This window comes from Amphibalanus amphitrite, unplaced genomic scaffold (genome assembly GCF_019059575.1).
Source record: "Amphibalanus amphitrite isolate SeventyFive unplaced genomic scaffold, NRLGWU_Aamphi_draft 000090F_arrow, whole genome shotgun sequence".
Lineage (NCBI taxonomy): Eukaryota > Metazoa > Arthropoda > Thecostraca > Balanomorpha > Balanidae > Amphibalanus > Amphibalanus amphitrite.
Genome location: NW_024881586.1, coordinates 42,515 through 58,873, shown reverse-complemented (window position 1 = coordinate 58,873; position 16,359 = coordinate 42,515). Strand labels below are relative to the sequence as shown.

General features: G+C 54.7%; 2 protein-coding genes across 3 annotated transcripts in view; one reads left to right on the top strand and one right to left on the bottom strand.

The window, feature by feature from the left end:
• LOC122380018 (nascent polypeptide-associated complex subunit alpha, muscle-specific form-like) overlaps window positions 1-12,220 on the top strand; it is a 48,657-nt gene extending 36,437 nt beyond the window's left edge. Inside the window, exons 19-21 of one of the 2 annotated variants that reach the window (XM_043362748.1) lie at window positions 9,414-9,849; window positions 10,243-10,355; window positions 10,778-12,220. In XM_043362748.1, the coding sequence (XP_043218683.1) occupies window positions 9,414-9,849; window positions 10,243-10,355; window positions 10,778-10,930 (702 nt within the window). In that variant the 3' untranslated portion in view covers window positions 10,931-12,220. The remainder of the gene's footprint in view (window positions 1-9,413; window positions 9,850-10,242; window positions 10,356-10,777) is intronic. The other variant, XM_043362749.1, reaches the window with a different exon arrangement.
• LOC122380019 (c-Myc-binding protein-like) lies at window positions 12,024-16,144 on the bottom strand. Its single transcript, XM_043362750.1, has 4 exons — window positions 15,943-16,144; window positions 15,224-15,433; window positions 13,213-13,353; window positions 12,024-12,740 (listed from the first exon to the last, which is right to left on the bottom strand). Exons 1-4 carry the CDS (start codon window positions 15,958-15,960, stop codon window positions 12,738-12,740), a joined length of 372 nt encoding a protein of 123 aa, XP_043218685.1. The 5' UTR covers window positions 15,961-16,144; the 3' UTR covers window positions 12,024-12,737.
• Window positions 16,145-16,359: the final 215 nt, after the last annotated feature.

Here is a 16,359-nt window from a genome sequence, read left to right as displayed (position 1 = left end):
GAAGCATCAATACTACTCGACGCAGGTTCTCGATGGCTCTCAGATCATTGTAGTGGTTCAGAGCGCGCAGCGTCAGCACCGTGGTGCTGACAGCTGAACTGAACCTCTCCACTGAGGCGATGTTGTTGATTGAAGGAGCTGGGGTCGCAAACATGGAACTGAGATATGCTTGACTGATGTCGCCTTCTCGACCGAAACGCTCGTGCAGCCTTGCCAACGCCTGTTGATACATCTTGCCATCGAACAAGAATCCCTCGATGGCTTGATGGGCGACTCCATCAACTGCTTGTTGTAGATGCGCCATCCGCTCCGTGTCAGAGAGAGACGCCTGATCGTGAACCAGTGCTCTGAAGAGACTGATCCAGCGCGGCCACTCACTTGGTTCGCCTGTGAACCGCGGCAAATTAAGACGTGGAACACTGTTTGTAAAAGCTGACATCCCAGGAGGTGGATGCCCGTGCTTCTCCTGCCCTTTGCTGCTTGATGTCCAGTTGTCTGGGTTCAGAGATGAACCATCCACCTCCACTTCCGGAGCAGCTTTAGATCCTTGTGGTCTTGGACCAGGCACATTGTCGGGTACGCTCGTGCAATGCGGTGGTTCGGCGGCTTGATCTACCCCCGCACCTTCAGCAGATCCCTTTCTTCCTTTGACAGCTGCTTCGTCGAAATCATGCCGACGATCCCAGTTCAATTCGTCTTCCGCAGCCTGATACATGTGCACCTTCCGAGCAGCTCTGTCGCGGGCCTCTTCAGCTATTCTGAGCTGTAGCACCCTGTCGCGTTCATCTAATTCCTGTCTTTCTTTCATGTTCCGACGACTCTCTTCCACTTGAGCTTGGAGGTCCCGCAGCTTGCGATCAGCGTCCTCCAGTTCCACAGCAGCCTCTCTGGATCGAACTGAAACTGCGGTGCCTGCTGACGTGTGTGACTTGGCACGACTTCGAGTGTGACGGGAAGTGGCAGCTGATGACTTGGCTTCATCCAACTCTTGAAGGTACAGCTGGATCTTCCCCCGAATAGCCGACTCTTCTTCTTCAAGATTATCAGCGTATCCCTGAGCTTCCTCCAGTTCTGCGTCATTGAGTTTGGTTTCATACTCCTGATGAACTTTTCTCAAATCAGAAAAAGCCTCTTTCAGCCTTCCGTTTACCTCCTGGATGCAATCGCGGTTCCGATGTCTTGCTATCTCTGCCTCTAACACCTTGGACACCCTCGTCACGACAGCCCTCTTGATACCACGCAGTCGTCGCAGACCAGCAAGCTCTTGATCTCTAACATCCTTAAAAGCTCCATCTGCAGTGGGATCGGGCCGTTTGACATCCTTTGTCTCTTCTTTTTCTATCCCCATCTTCTCCTGTTCAGCTCACTGGTCGCAATCCGGCCCACGGAGGACCAGAAATGTCGCCACGTGTCCTCTGGTATTTCACACGCCAACGACACTTATTTAGCCGGATGATAGACAAGGACTGTAGGAGAGCGATGGGTGGATCAGGATGGTGAGGAAGACGCCAGCCGCTGCCCGATTCCAGCCTCTCGATGGCGAGACCACTGTAATCAGACAGATCAACCGATACTCCGGCGCCTCGATGGCAAGGTTAGCCGGAGCCGACTGGTCGCACCCCTGTCTGAGCGGAGACCCCGCACCCGAGCCTCGATGGCAAGACCCGGGGAACGAGTTTAAGCTCAGTGACTCGATGGCGAGACACTGTGGCCGCCTCCCTCACACACCCCGGAAGAGGCCGTGTTATGAGTCCCGGATGAAAGGAAATGATCGGCTACTCGCACGCTGAGAAGACTCGCTGCTGTTCACTGTCGCGTCCCCTTTTCCACTGGTCCAGCTCCTCTCCACACCAGTTAAGATATTTTCACTTGCTGTATTGTGCACCACCACCACACCACAGCCAGAGCACCACTTCCACCCACACAGCGAGCACTTCCCCGCCGAGCATCCAGAACGAACTCCCTCAATGACCGCGCGCTGACCCGAGGTCACCTCGCCGGCGCCCGAGGGCCAGAGCGCAGGCAGCCAATTACCGGGCTGCCTGCTATGGGGCCAGCTCAGTGCCGGCATAGCCCCAGGCGCCACGTGGTCGGCCGGCCGCCACATGGCCCGCTCGGAGGTCCGGGCGGCCCGGCCTGCAGCCGCCGGTGCTAACATCCCCCCGCACCGATGTTAGCACCGGCGGCTGCAGGCCGGGCCGCCCGGGACCACCGAGCGGGCCATGCGGCGGCCGGCCGACCACGTGGCGCTCGGGGCTATGCCGGCACTGAGCTGGCTCATTGTAAGCGGCCCCGTGATTGGCTGTGTGGGCTCCTGCCCTCGGGGCGCCGGCGAGGTGACCTCGGGTCGGCGCACGGGGCTCGAGGGGAGTTCGTTCTGGATGCTCGGCGGGGAAGTGCTCGCTGTGTGGGCGGAAGTGGTGCTCTGGCTGTGGTGTGGTGGTGGTGCACAATACAGCAAGTGAAATATCTTAACTGGTGTGGAGAGGAGCTGGACCAGTGGAAAAAGGAACGGGACAGTGAACAGCAGCGAGTCTTCTCAGCGTGCGAGTAGCCGATCATTTCCTTCCATCCGGGACTCATAACACGGCCTCTTCCGGGGTGTGTGAGGGAGACGGCCACAGTGTCTCGCCATCGAGTCACTGAGCTTAAACTCGTTCCCCGGGTCTTGCCATCGAGGCTCGGGTGCGGGGTCTCCGCTCAGACAGGGGTGCGACCAGTCGGCTCCGGCTAACCTTGCCATCGAGGCGCCGGAGTATCGGTTGATCCGTCCGATTACAGTGGTCTCGCCATCGAGAGGCTGGAATCGGGCAGCGGCTGGCGTCTTCCTCACCATCCTTATCTACCCATCGCTCTCCTACAGTCCTTGTCTATCATCCGGCTAAATAAGTGTCGTTGGCGTGTGAAATACCAGAGGACACGTGGCGACATTTCTGGTCCTCCGCGGGCCGGATTGCGACTAGTGAGCTGAACAGGAGAAGATGGGGATAGAAAAAGAAGAGGCAAAGGATGTCAAACGGCCCGATCCCACTGCAGATGGAGCTTTTAAGGATGTTAGAGATCAAGAGCTTGCTGATCTGCGACGACTGCGTGGTATCAAGAGGGCTGTCGTGACGAGGGTGTCCAAGGTGTTAGAGGCAGAGATAGCAAGACAGCGGAACCGCGATCGCATCCAGGAGGTGAACGGAAGGCTGAAAGAAGCCTTTTCTGATTTGAGAAAAGCTCATCAGGAGTATGAAAGCAAACTCAATGACGCAGAACTGGACGAAGCTCAGGGATACGCTGATAATCTTGAAGAAGAAGAGTCGGCTATTCAAGGGAAGATCCAGGAGTATCTTCAGGGGTTGGATGAAGCCAAGTCATCAGCTGCCACCTCCCGTCACGCTCGAAGTCGTGCCAGGTCACACACGTCTGCAGAGACGGCCGCCTCAGTCCGGTCACGAGAAGCGGCAGTTGAGTTGGATGATGCCGACCGCCAGGTGAACGATGTTAGAGCACAGCTCGAAGAGGCACGTCGTATCAGAAAAGAACGCTTGGAGAAAGAAATGGCGCGATTGGAAGCAGAGAAGTTACGACAGCAAGAACAATGGAACTTAGAAGAACGTGACGATGCACTGGAACTAAAGAAAGCAGAAAGGGCTAGAGCCAGGGCGGCTCGAAAGCTACATATGTACCGCGCTGCGGAAGATGAACTTAATTGGGACCGTCGACATGACTTCGATGACACCGCCATCAAGGACAGCAAAGGGTCTGCTGAATGTACGGGGTTGGATCAAGCCACCGAAACACCAAATTGCCGGGACGCGCCCGACAATGTGGTTGACTCAAGATCACAAGACCAGAACGACGGACCCAAGGCAGCACCGGAAGTAGATGGTTCATCTTTGAACCCAAAGAACTGGACATCAAACAACAAAGGTCAAGAGAAGCCTGGGCATCCACCTCATGGGATGTCAGCAGCTTTCTCGAACAGTGTTCCGCGTCTCAGCTTGCCGCGGTTCACGGGAGATCCAAGTGAGTGGCCGCGTTGGATCAGCCTCTTCAGAGCACTGGTTCACGATCAGGCGTCTCTCTCTGACACGGAGCGGATGGCGCATCTACAACAAGCAGTAGATGGAGTTGCCCATCAAGCCATCGAGGGATTCTTGTTCGATGGCAAGATGTATCACCAAGCGTTGGCAAGGCTGCACGAGCGTTTCGGTCGAGAAGGCGACATCAGTCAAGCATATCTCAGCTCCATGTTTGCAACTCCAGCTCCTTCAATCAACAACATCGCCTCAGTGGAGAGGTTCAGTTCAGCTGTTAGCAACACTGTGCTGACGCTGCGCGCTCTGAACCACTACAATGATCTGAGAGCCATCGAGAACCTGCGTCGAGTAGTATTGAAGCTTCCTGCGGAGTTGTCCTACCAGTGGGGACGAGAAGTGCATCAGATGCATCCCAAGCAGCCCGATCTGGAGATCTTCAGCAAGTGGCTGGAGACAGAGACTGCCATCTTGAGAAACTCAGCCAACCACAACCGCGATCCAGAAAGGAAAAGGCCATCCGCGAGTGCACGGGAGACCTCGGCGCGACGAACAACTCTGACTACGTCGGCTACGTCTTCCCAGACGGAAAACAACCGACGTCGCTGGTTCTGTGTCCTGTGCAAGGAACAGCACAAGCTTCAGGATTGCACGGAGTTCAAGTCGAAGACGGTGGAGGAGAGGCTGGTCGTAGTGAGCAAGGAACGACTGTGTTGGGGCTGCCTGAACAAGGGTCACTTCATGAGGGATTGCCGCTCTGCAAGACGATGCAACTTGAATGGATGTAATGCATCTCATCACCGACTCATACATGTGGACAGAAGCGCTGCTTGTAATGAAGAAAGCCAAACACAACCAAAAACAGTGGCACGAGAAGGAAGTCGCATCGTCGGCACGGCTCTCACAGAGACGACAGACACACTGCTGCAGTTGGTGCCGGTGCGGATTCACGGCCCAAACGGGGAGAGAGACGTAGTAGCACTGCTGGACCCGGGAGCGCAGACATCGCTCTGTTGTGAAGATGTCTTGGAAGAGGTTGGGGTCCCTGGAGTCCGAGAGAATCTGCAGCTACAGAACATCGAAGGAAGCGGTACCAGACAGTCGTCTCTTCGAGTTCAGCTGACGGTTAGTCCTCTGAGCACAGCGACCAGCAGAAATCGAATAGTCGTGCCCGAGGTGTGGTCTGTGCCAAGGTTGAACGTGGCCCCACCCAGCATGAGTAGCAAGCAGCTTCGCAGCTGGAAGCACTTGCAGGACCTGGACCTACAGCAGTACAACGGCGCACACGTCGAGCTCCTACTTGGTGCCAACATTCTGGAAGCTGTGCTGCAGCGAGAGGTCAGGGTGGGAGGCCCCGGAATGCCCGTCGCTATCCGGACAGACTTTGGCTGGACCCTGACGGGATCGATATCCACCCTGATTCCAAGCACAATGCGGCAAGTCATGTTCGTGCGTCAACGTGCTCCCGAAGACGCTGTGGAGGATCTGCAAGAGTTGGTCCAAGACTGGTGGACGACCGAGGCCTTCGGCACCATGATCAACAGCTCTGATGCACGATCTCAAGAAGATCTCAGAGCTATGCGAATCTTGGATCAGCAGACCAGGAAGGTGGGGGACAGATATGAAGCTGGACTTCTGTGGGGTGAAGACGAACCGATGTTACCGGACAACTGGAACCAAGCGTACCGACGTCTTCAGTCCATCGAGAGGAAACTCGATAAGCAGCCAGAACTGGCTACAAGGTACCAAGCCATCATCGACGGATATGTGAAGGATGGTCACGCAAGGAAGCTCTCAGCAGAAGAAGCGGACGAACCGAAGGAGAAGCGTTGGTATCTGCCACACCACGCAGTAGTGAATCCGAACAAGCCAGGGAAGCTGAGAATCGTTTTTGACGCTGCGGCAACATACCAAGGTGTATCACTGAACTCGAAGCTCATCACAGGTCCAGATCTACTACAAAGCCTTCCTGGGGTGATCATGCGCTTCAGGGAAGGTCTGATCGCTGTGACCGCGGACATCAAGCAGATGTATCATCAGGTGAGGATCCGGACAGAAGACCAGCCTGCATCGAGCTTTCTATGGCGAGATATGGAGCGACACCGCAAGCCTGACGTCTATCAGATGGAGGTGGTCATCTTTGGGGCGAAGTCATCACCGGCAACGGCCAACTACGTGCTGAGAAAAGCACTTCTGGACCATGGAGCGGAGACAGACAAGATTCTCAGCAGAAGTCCCGAGCAACTGGCAAAGTCGTTCTACATGGACGATTGCCTGTTCTCTTGCATGACGGAAGACGCCGCCAAACAGCTGTACGCTGACGTGAAGGAGGCACTGGAGAGAGGAGGTTTTCACCTCACGAAGTGGAGAAGCAGTTTCCCCGCTGTGCTGGAAGGCGTTCCAGAGAGTGAGAAAGCCAGCGCCTCTGCGAGCCTATGTCTCAGGAGCACGCACACCGCTGAAAAGACGCTGGGCATCGCATGGGAAGAAGACGAGGACACATTGGGGTTTCGTCTCCAAGCCAAAGAAGTGAGTGCAACCAAGCGTGGTGTGCTCAGCAAAGTGTCAACAATTTTTGACCCTCTGGGGATTGCTGCTCCTGTTACCGTGAGAGCAAAGATGATGATGCAGCGACTCTGGTGGAAACATCTGGAGTGGGACGAGCCACTACCCGAACCTGAGCTGAGCCAATGGTTGGAGTGGCTGAGTGAAGCAGAGAAGCTGAACGAAGTCGTGATGCAACGCTGCGTGAACCCCAGCGGCCCAGGGACACTGCGACGCCAACTTCATGTGTTCTGCGATGCGTCAGAGAGTGCGTTCGGCGCTGTGGTATACTGGAGGACAACTTCGAGCGATGGGTTACACCACTGTCGCTTCCTGATCGGCAAGTGCCGAGTCGCTCCACTGAAGCGACTATCAATTGTCCGTCTGGAGCTGCAAGCAGCCGTTCTTGGAGCGCGTCTGGTGGCTACCGTCCTCGGTGAGATCACTCAGCCACCGGATGACATCTTCTGCTGGACGGACAGCAAGGTCGTTCAGCAGTACCTTGGTAATGAAACCCGACGGTTCAAGACCTTCGTGGCCAACCGACTGGCTGAGATTCACGAGCTGACCCACAACGCGTGCTGGCTCCACGTTCCTGGGAAGCTCAACCCCGCTGACGACTGTTCCAGAGGGGTTTCAGTGCTCATGCTCAGTCAGGACGGCAGGTGGCTGACGGGTCCCACCTTCTTGAGGGAGGACGTCAGCCAGTGGCCACCCCAAGAAGAGCTAGCCCAGCTGGCACAGGATGAAGAGATGCGGGACGCGCTGGTATTCACGACTACCAAGTGCACACCAGAGGAACCGATTCCAGCGAGGTTTTCATCCTGGGGGAAGTTCAAGCGAGTCGTTGGATGGATGATGCGCTTTACGCGCAACATGAAGGCCAGCCGGACAGCCGCCGAAGGCCACCGGACCACTCTCACGTTCGGAACTGCAAGCAGCGGAGGTGTGGGTCGTTGCCAAGGAACAGGCGCAGTCCTACGCTGAAGAAGTGCGCTGTCTGACGCAGCAACGGCCACTGCCTACGTCCAGTTCTCTGCTTCCTCTGGCCCCGTTTCAGGACGAGGACGGCCTGATCAGAGTCGGGGGACGCATCGGCAAGGCATGCATCTCGGAGGAAGCCAAACACCCTATCATCCTCCCACGGCAAAGTGAGCTGGCTCGGCTTGTCATCAAGAACAAACACTATCGTCATGGTCATGCAGGAGCTGAGCACACGCTGAACTTGGTGCGCCAGAAGTACTGGATTCCGCAAGGACGCTCAGCCATCAAGGCGCAGCTTCGTGACTGCTCCTTCTGTCGCCGTCGCAGGGCCGCCCCTGTGCCACCGCGGATGGCTGATCTCCCTCGGGAGAGACTCGAAGCTGGACGGCCATTTCGAAACGCTGGTGTCGACTTCTTCGGGCCGCTGCATGTGAAAAGATTCAGGAAAACGGAGACCCGATACGGACTGTTGGTGACTTGTCTGGCGACGCGAGCTGTACATCTAGAAGTGGCCCACTCATTAGATACAGACAGTTGTATCATGGCCCTCAGAAGATTCTTTGCTCGCAGATCGCAGCCGGAAGTCATCTTCTCAGACCGTGGGACAAACTTCGTCGGCAGCAACCGTGAGCTTCGTCAAGAGCTCCGAGGGGTTCTGGCGCAGATGCCAGAGAAACTGAGTTCCTACGAAATTGACTGGCGCTTCAATCCACCAGCCGCGAGCCACATGGGTGGGGTGTGGGAACGCATGGTCAGATCTGTGAAGACGTGCCTGCAAGTCGTAGTTGGCTCACAGGTATTGACGGACGAAGTCCTGCTGACCGTGTTCGCAGAGGTTGAACACATGGTGAACAGTCGGCCGCTTACCTACGTAAGCTCCGACCCAACTGACGCCGAGGCGCTAACACCCAATCACTTTCTGTTGGGTCACGCTTCTCATCATCTAGCGCCAGCTCTGACGAGAAACGGAGACTTGAGCAGTCGTCGGCGTTGGAGACAAGCTGAAGCAGTCGCTGAGCACGTGTGGCGGAGATGGACGCGAGAATACGTGCCTACTTTGTCGCGCAGAAGCAAGTGGCACCGAGAAACCAGAAACCTACGCGAGGGTGATCTGGTTCTCATGACAGACACAAATATGCCCAGGGGGTCGTGGCCATTGGCTCGTATCACAAGAGTATTTCCTGGAGAAGACGGCATAGTGAGGTCCGCTGAGCTGAGAACCTCTGGCGGGAGAATCTACACCAGACCTGCGATCAAGCTATGCTTCCTAGAAGAGGACTGTCAGTGACCTTGGCGTCGGAATCAAATGACGCCCAGGTCAACTCGCCATCGAGAGGCTGGAATCGGGCAGCGGCTGGCGTCTTCCTCACCATCCTTATCTACCCATCGCTCTCCTACAGTCCTTGTTTATAATCCGGCTAAATAAGTGTCGTTGGCGTGTGAAATACCAGAGGACACGTGGCGACAAGGAGCTTAAATTCAGTTGTCAGCCTGTTGGTAAATGGTGTGTTGTTTTCGTTTGGAAATCTTATCGCTTTTCTTGTCGTTTTTCTTTGCTAAACGGTACACTCATGTCGTATGCTTGGGGCTTGAATTGTGTTGTTACTTTGTTCTCAGTGCAGGTATCCTGTGTCATTTACTCCGGTGTTATATTCTTCTCGTTTGATGTTGCTCGGTTCATTCGCGTGATATCAGAGCTTTGTACAAATGCTCGTATAACTCTGGAGTCGGGAAGCGTGGGGGTCGGAGCAAGTTATGGCACGGGCGTTCACCGCCCGTGCCGTCTCCGCCGCTGTATATAGTCCCGTCCCGTGCTGACCCGTTCGTCCGTCCGTCTGTGTGTCTGTCTGTTCGTTACAGCCAGCCATGGGAGTCAGCATGATCGGGAAGCAGCGGCGCACTCCCACCTCCACCTCCTCCTCGCCCCACTTCGTCTTCCCGTCCGCCCCGCTGTCCCCCTCCGGCAGCCCCAGCCCCGGGCCGGGCGCCGAGACCACTGGCATCAGTCGCGGCATCGCTGCGCACGGCACACTATCCCCTCCGCCGGCGCTGGCTAAGTCACAAACCAGCCCGGCGCTGGGCTGGGGTCTGCGCGTGCTGCCGCGCTACGGTCTCCAGTATCCACCCGTGTTTACCCCGGATACATACTCCCTGGAGCAGATGTCAGGCAGCGCTGCCGAGACTGCGTCCCTGGGACCGGCGTGGGCGGACCGCTGCTACGCGGACTCGGCCACACAGACTGAGGCGGGCCGGGCGGAGGGCGCCGCCTCGCTCGCACCACCGACGTCCACTACAGGTGAGATCTATGGTGATGGGTGACCGGGGAATGGTGGCGGTGGCACTGCGAGCATGGGGGCGTGGCAAGGCGGCTGACTGACCGACCGCCTGGAATGATCGACCGACCGAACTGATGCATGCTGCGCGCTTACTGACTTGATTGATACCAGTTTGCTTGCTTGCCAGTTTTATTTGCCTTCTTATTTAAACATTTTGACTATTTTCTATTTTAGCTGTGCTACCTTTCGGCTGTCTTTAGTCAGGAAATACATTCTTGTACACCATTCACTTAGTTCTCGCTACTGCATATGCGCTTGCCGCGAGTGTGCTCCGATACACCACCTGCCTGGCTGGCTGGCTGTCTCCTCTCTCTCGCCCGGCGCCCTAGTCAGTCGGCCCGCCACCCGCACAGGTGACGGGGCGCGGACTCTGCGCAGGAAGAACACGCTCAAGGGTCGCCGGCGCCGCGGCTCGCTACGTACAGAGGGCATGCTACGACTGCTGGCTCTCCAGCGCGCCGTCAAGGTAGAGCTAAAGCGTCCGAACATCGCCGCTGTTGGGAAGCGCAGTGATAACGTTACGCATGGTCATAGCACCTGGAGGAGCATGCTTTCAGTTTGCATTTGCTTGCGATTTTCCCTTTGCTGTATTCTTATGTTGGGCCTTTGATGCTGTAAGTGCGGGTAGTGGTTGTGAATGGTATGCATTGGTATCTCGACGTACTCTTATGTGATGTCTATGCGTTCACTTTCCTTATCGGCAAAAACATTTTGCACTTTCAATGATCACTCATGGTTTGAAGTATTCAGTCTTCACTGTTTTTCTGACAGCATTATGTTTCCCAGACCCCAGTTAACTATGTTCACCCCGTTTTTCCTGTTTGTCGTGCAAACAATGCTAATTATTGTATGCCCACCTTACTCACCTCGCTCACCGCGTTCCCGCAGGCCAAGCAGGCAGAGGTGGACTCCATCAGTGACCTGTTACGGACGCCCGTCACCCACGCGCGACTGGAGCGCTGGCTCAGCGAGAACCAGGGCCTGCTGGACCGGGCCGGGTCGGCACCCGACCATGACGGAGAGACGGGCAGCCAGATATAGGAGAGACAAGGGCGTGGGGTCTTGCTGAATTGAATAGAAGTGACCGTGTATTCTTGCTGAAGAGACTAATGTATATTGCTGGCCAAGCGAGTCAGGAGCATGAAACTGTGCTGTGGGGACTTGATTGACACGATTGCGCTACTTTGATTGATAAATGTTGCCGTGAACCCCGCTATAGGAGAGCTGTGGATGTAAAACCCGGGTTTATAATGGCCCAGAAAGGAAGAATTGGGGTGTACGGCGTACGCGACCGATGTGGTGTACCTTTGGAACCAAGACAGCGTTTATCGTTGGCTGTCGTGGATTATGGTTTTTGTGGATTTTTGGAATGGTGTATGCGCTGTAATATCAGAATCAAGTTAACTACTTTTGATACTGTGAGAGTGTTGATACGATTGTAATTCCGCTTCTTGCTGCATTGATGAATCAGGACGTTGATGACCGCCGTGCGTTAGTTGTTAGTTTTGTGAGCGGTGCTGTGTGCTCGCAGCTTAAGTGTCCATTGGTGCTTTTTGATTTTATTGTGGTGTCCGCTGTAGCCCTGCGTTCATAAACGATGTGAATTGAAGCCCTGCGTTCAGAGTAAGATGTCCGCTGGACCCTTGTGTTCGCCGTTAGATGTCCCTGTGTTAACGGTTTAATGTTCTCGATGGAGTCATGCCCGCTGACTGCTTATATACCGCTCGCGTGCAGAGATTCGGTGACAAGTCTGGGAGCGCCGCGCTGCCGATTTGGAGCGGACTGAGGGCTGTGAGGCGGCGGGTCCATGTTTAATCCTACTGTGACGGTCACCGCGCCGCAAAGTGCGCTATAACCCGTGTCCTTACTACGAGTCGGGTATTGCTGTAATACCAGGCGTGCCTCTCACGCCTCTCGAGTCGTCCGCTCGCCTCCCACTGCCTGGCCCGGCCGGTCGCTGGCTGTGTGTCTACCTATGTGTCTATAGTGAGCCGTCCTCGGGCGGCATAATCACCCTTACGTATATCAAACGGACAGCCCGCCTGTCCTCTGCGCCGCGAGGGGTCCCAGTTCGGACCATTCTCGGTCCAATTCTGCCGCGGTCAACCGACCATTGGTCCATGTGAACTGCTTATTAATATCTGCGTGTGTATTGTATAGCAATATGTACGATTTTTGACGTGTTATGAGATAGATACGTGGACATTTTTCCTGGATATGAATATTTTGATGTTAAGTCGTATGCCTCTTCCGCTATAATTCCCAATCCAATCATATTTGTGATTGTTATACCACACTCGATTAAGAAAATACAAACATATCTCAACAATGTCCATTTGTACCTGGCTCTCTGGAACGAAATGCCTCCGAACGGCCCAGGGTAAGGATCCCAGCCTTTCAACGAGCAGGAAATCCAACCATCAGCCAATCGGAGGCCGAGACTCTCACCAATGACCAATCACGAGACGCGTACCCAAACCGTCAACCAATGGGAGGCCGTGGCTCATATCAACGACCAATCACGGGGCGCGGCGGTAGGACGGCGACGCGATACACAGTCTCTATCTCTATACCCGGGCGTGTCTTCCAAGCGGTAGTCCGCCGCACTTGTCACGGGCCTCGTCTTAGCTGGGCGAATTACCGTCTCACTGGCTCGCATCGGACCATCACGATGGCACACAGTTCCCCGAGTCACGGTGCACCCGTCGCGGTCAACTAGCTAACAACCAACCAGGAACGAACGTGTCACTTAAAACGAGGGGCAGGTCGGCCGTGGAATGGAGCTAAGACGTCGCCGACCGTCCCCGAAGGCAGCCTTTGGTGAACAGGGAGAGTCCAGTGGCGCTCCTTACTGCAACACAGAGAAAAAGGAGGGGTTGACATGATTGCCGTCCGAGCTGTGAAAAATCATGGTATGGTACACAAACTTCAACATCCTCGTAACGTCAAGCGGCATCAGGAAAGTGACAAACCAGGTTTTTGGCTATCTCGTACCCAACGTCCCAGAGTCGAATCTAATCCGACTTCACTAACATGAGATGCGCGTCAAAAAACACCATTCGCAGACGTCTCTCTAGTGGCTGCCTTTTTTGAGAGAGTCAACGGACACTTTAGAGCGGCGCTTTCCGTACGTTCGGACGGGCCGTTTTTCGCGCGGAATTTCCACGCCGAGGAATTCCTAACGAAAACGGCCGTTCGGACAAACCCGTTTCGCGGGATCCCGCGGGATTCCTCATTTCGCGATGCCCGGACGGAATTCCTCAGCGTGGAAATTCCACGCGAAAACCGGCCCGTCCGAACGCAGGCTTTAGTATTACCAATACCTTTTTCTCCTTGGCGTCTGCGGCGGTGGAGTCGGCGGCGGCTGTGTCGCCCTCCTCGGCCCCGTCAGCGGTGTCAGCGTCCACCGTCAGCCCGGCCAGCCGCTCCCGGAGCTCCTTATTCTCCTCCTCCATCACAGTCATCTGACAGGACACAGTCACATGACAGTCAGCCCGGCCAGCCGCTCCCGGAGCTCCTTATTCTCCTCCTCCATCACCGTCATCTGACAGGACACAGTCATATGACAGTCAGCCCGGCCAGCCGCTCCCGGAGCTCCTTATTCTCCTCCTCCATCACCGTCATCTGACAGGACACAGTCATATGACAGTCAGCCCGGCCAGCCGCTCCCGGAGCTCCTTATTCTCCTCCTCCATCACCGTCATCTGACAGGACACAGTCATATGACAGTCAGCCCGGCCAGCCGCTCCCGGAGCTCCTTATTCTCCTCCTCCATCACCGTCATCTGACAGGACACAGTCACATGACAGTCAGCCCGGCCAGCCGCTCCCGGAGCTCCTTATTCTCCTCCTCCATCACCGTCATCTGACAGGACACAGTCATATGACAGTCAGCCCGGCCAGCCGCCCCCGGAGCTCCTTATTCTCCTCCTCCATCACAGTCATCTGACAGGACACAGTCATATGACAGTCAGCCCGGCCAGCCGCTCCCGGAGCTCCTTATTCTCCTCCTCCATCACCGTCATCTGACAGATAGTGACAGACACAGTCATATGACAGTCAGCCCGGCCAGCCGCTCCCGGAGCTCCTTATTCTCCTCCTCCATCACAGTCATCTGACAGGACACAGTCATATGACAGTCAGCCCGGCCAGCCGCTCCCGGAGCTCCTTATTCTCCTCCTCCATCACCGTCATCTGACAGGACACAGTCATATGACAGTCAGCCCGGCCAGCCGCTCCCGGAGCTCCTTATTCTCCTCCTCCATAACTGTCATCTGACAGGACACAGTCATATGTCAGTCAGCCCGGCCAGCCGCTCCCGGAGCTCCTTATTCTCCTCCTCCATCACAGTCATCTGACAGGACACAGTCATATGACAGTCAGCCCGGCCAGCCGCTCCCGGAGCTCCTTATTCTCCTCCTCCATCACAGTCATCTGACAGGACACAGTCATATGACAGTCAGCCCGGCCAGCCGCTCCCGGAGCTCCTTATTCTCCTCCTCCATTACCGTCATCTGACAGGACAGGACACAGTCATATGACAGTCAGCCCGGCCAGCCGCTCCCGGAGCTCCTTATTCTCCTCCTCCATCACCGTCATCTGACAGGACACAGTCATATGACAGTCAGCCCGGCCAGCCGCTCCCGGAGCTCCTTATTCTCCTCCTCCATCACCGTCATCTGACAGGACACAGTCATATGACAGTCAGCCCGGCCAGCCGCTCCCGGAGCTCCTTATTCTCCTCCTCCATCACCGTCATCTGACAGGACACAGTCATATGACAGTCAGCCCGGCCAGCCGCTCCCGGAGTTCCTTGTTCTCCTCCTCCATCACCGTCATCTGACACAGTCACATAGTTGTCACAGTCATCTGACAGTCATATGTCTGTCAGATCTGTCAGTCATCTGACAGATACAGACACATGGCAGTCATTCATCTGACAGAGTCAAGAATACAGTCAGTGCCTCACTGCCTAGTGTCGCACACACCCGTCATACAAGTCATGCAATCCATGCCACACTGCTACCTGTGCACACAGCCACCGTCCGATAAGGACGGTCATCACGGTCATCACTCGTCACTCCATACTCCGTACTCAACCACACAGATAATGTTACTCAAACTACCGGTGGTCAGGAATCCTGCAGAAATTCGAATGGGCCAGACTGTCATTCTAGCCGTCGCCACAAGTAAGATCGTAAATGCATTCATCCAAAGGTCAAAATGGCTCACTGGGAAGGTCCAAAGGCCAAACCATCTCGAAAACAGTCCCAAAATATCGAATCTCCATCCAGCCTTATCCCCCGAGGATCAGGCCGCACATCCACTCTCTGACCTTTTCCTTCATTTCGGCAACCACCAATCGGAGGCTCTCCAGCTCCACCTTGTCTGGGCTGGCGGCGCCCAGCGTGTTCCGCACGTACTGCAGAGCATCAGCTGGCTTCTCGGGCTCCTCGTACAAGCTGACCAGACACCGGGTCAGCACGTCCATCACCCCATTCTTCTCGAGGTACTTGCGGAACTCCTCCCTCTTCGAGTCCTGCACCTGAGATCAGAGCAACAGAGAGGATGTTAGAATGTGGTGTCTCATTGAGTCTCCTGCATGCATTTAATATATTCAAATTTACATGAATATGCATTATGCATGTAGAGCAACAGACTGCAGTCTGCAAAGTGCAAACTGCAAAGTGTGACTCTTCCATAAAATATCATAATTGTTGGTCAATTAGTTAAAGAAAACTTGCAGTGATGAGCGCAATGGTGCAGATACAGAGGTAAGAGGAGGAAATGACCCAATATCAGGCGTTGACACAATCTCATCAGTGTTTGGGCACTAACGGGAGCCCTGGTCGGATCTGACATGAACCAGTCAGTCAAGGCTGCAGCACCAAGCTGCTGTACTGGCATAGCGCTGTCCATGATAATAATGTGAGTACCAGAGTCATCCATGAAAATGTATAATTTAATTAGTGTTTTTTTTATAAACAGCTCTCTAAATTCTGCAATAAAACAGCAATTATTGTGGGGACTGGGACAGTCATGGCGCAGGCTTACCACTTTGTAGGTATTCATGACGGTTTCTCTGTTAAGAGATGAGGGTAAATTAAGGGCTAGATGAAATTGCTCGTGTCTACCTTACAATACAAACGATAATAGAACGTTAAATGAGATTGAAAACAAGAAAATGAACGTTGCCCAAATGCAAACAAACAACAGCGGGGCGACTCGCGCTTTCGTTTGTTTATAGTGAAACAAAATATTATTTCCGGATATAAAACACTCCATCCATTTGGATATTTTCATGATATTTTGCACAAAAATTGACTTGACGGCATTTACTTAGGTTTGAAATTAAAATTCAGTACAAAAAGTACAAAATAATAATTCAATTTCCTTTAATTCACCTCTAATTGAACACTGATTCGTTCGTGGCGCGCTACCGACCGATTTCGCCGCTAATGCTCGTGTGTG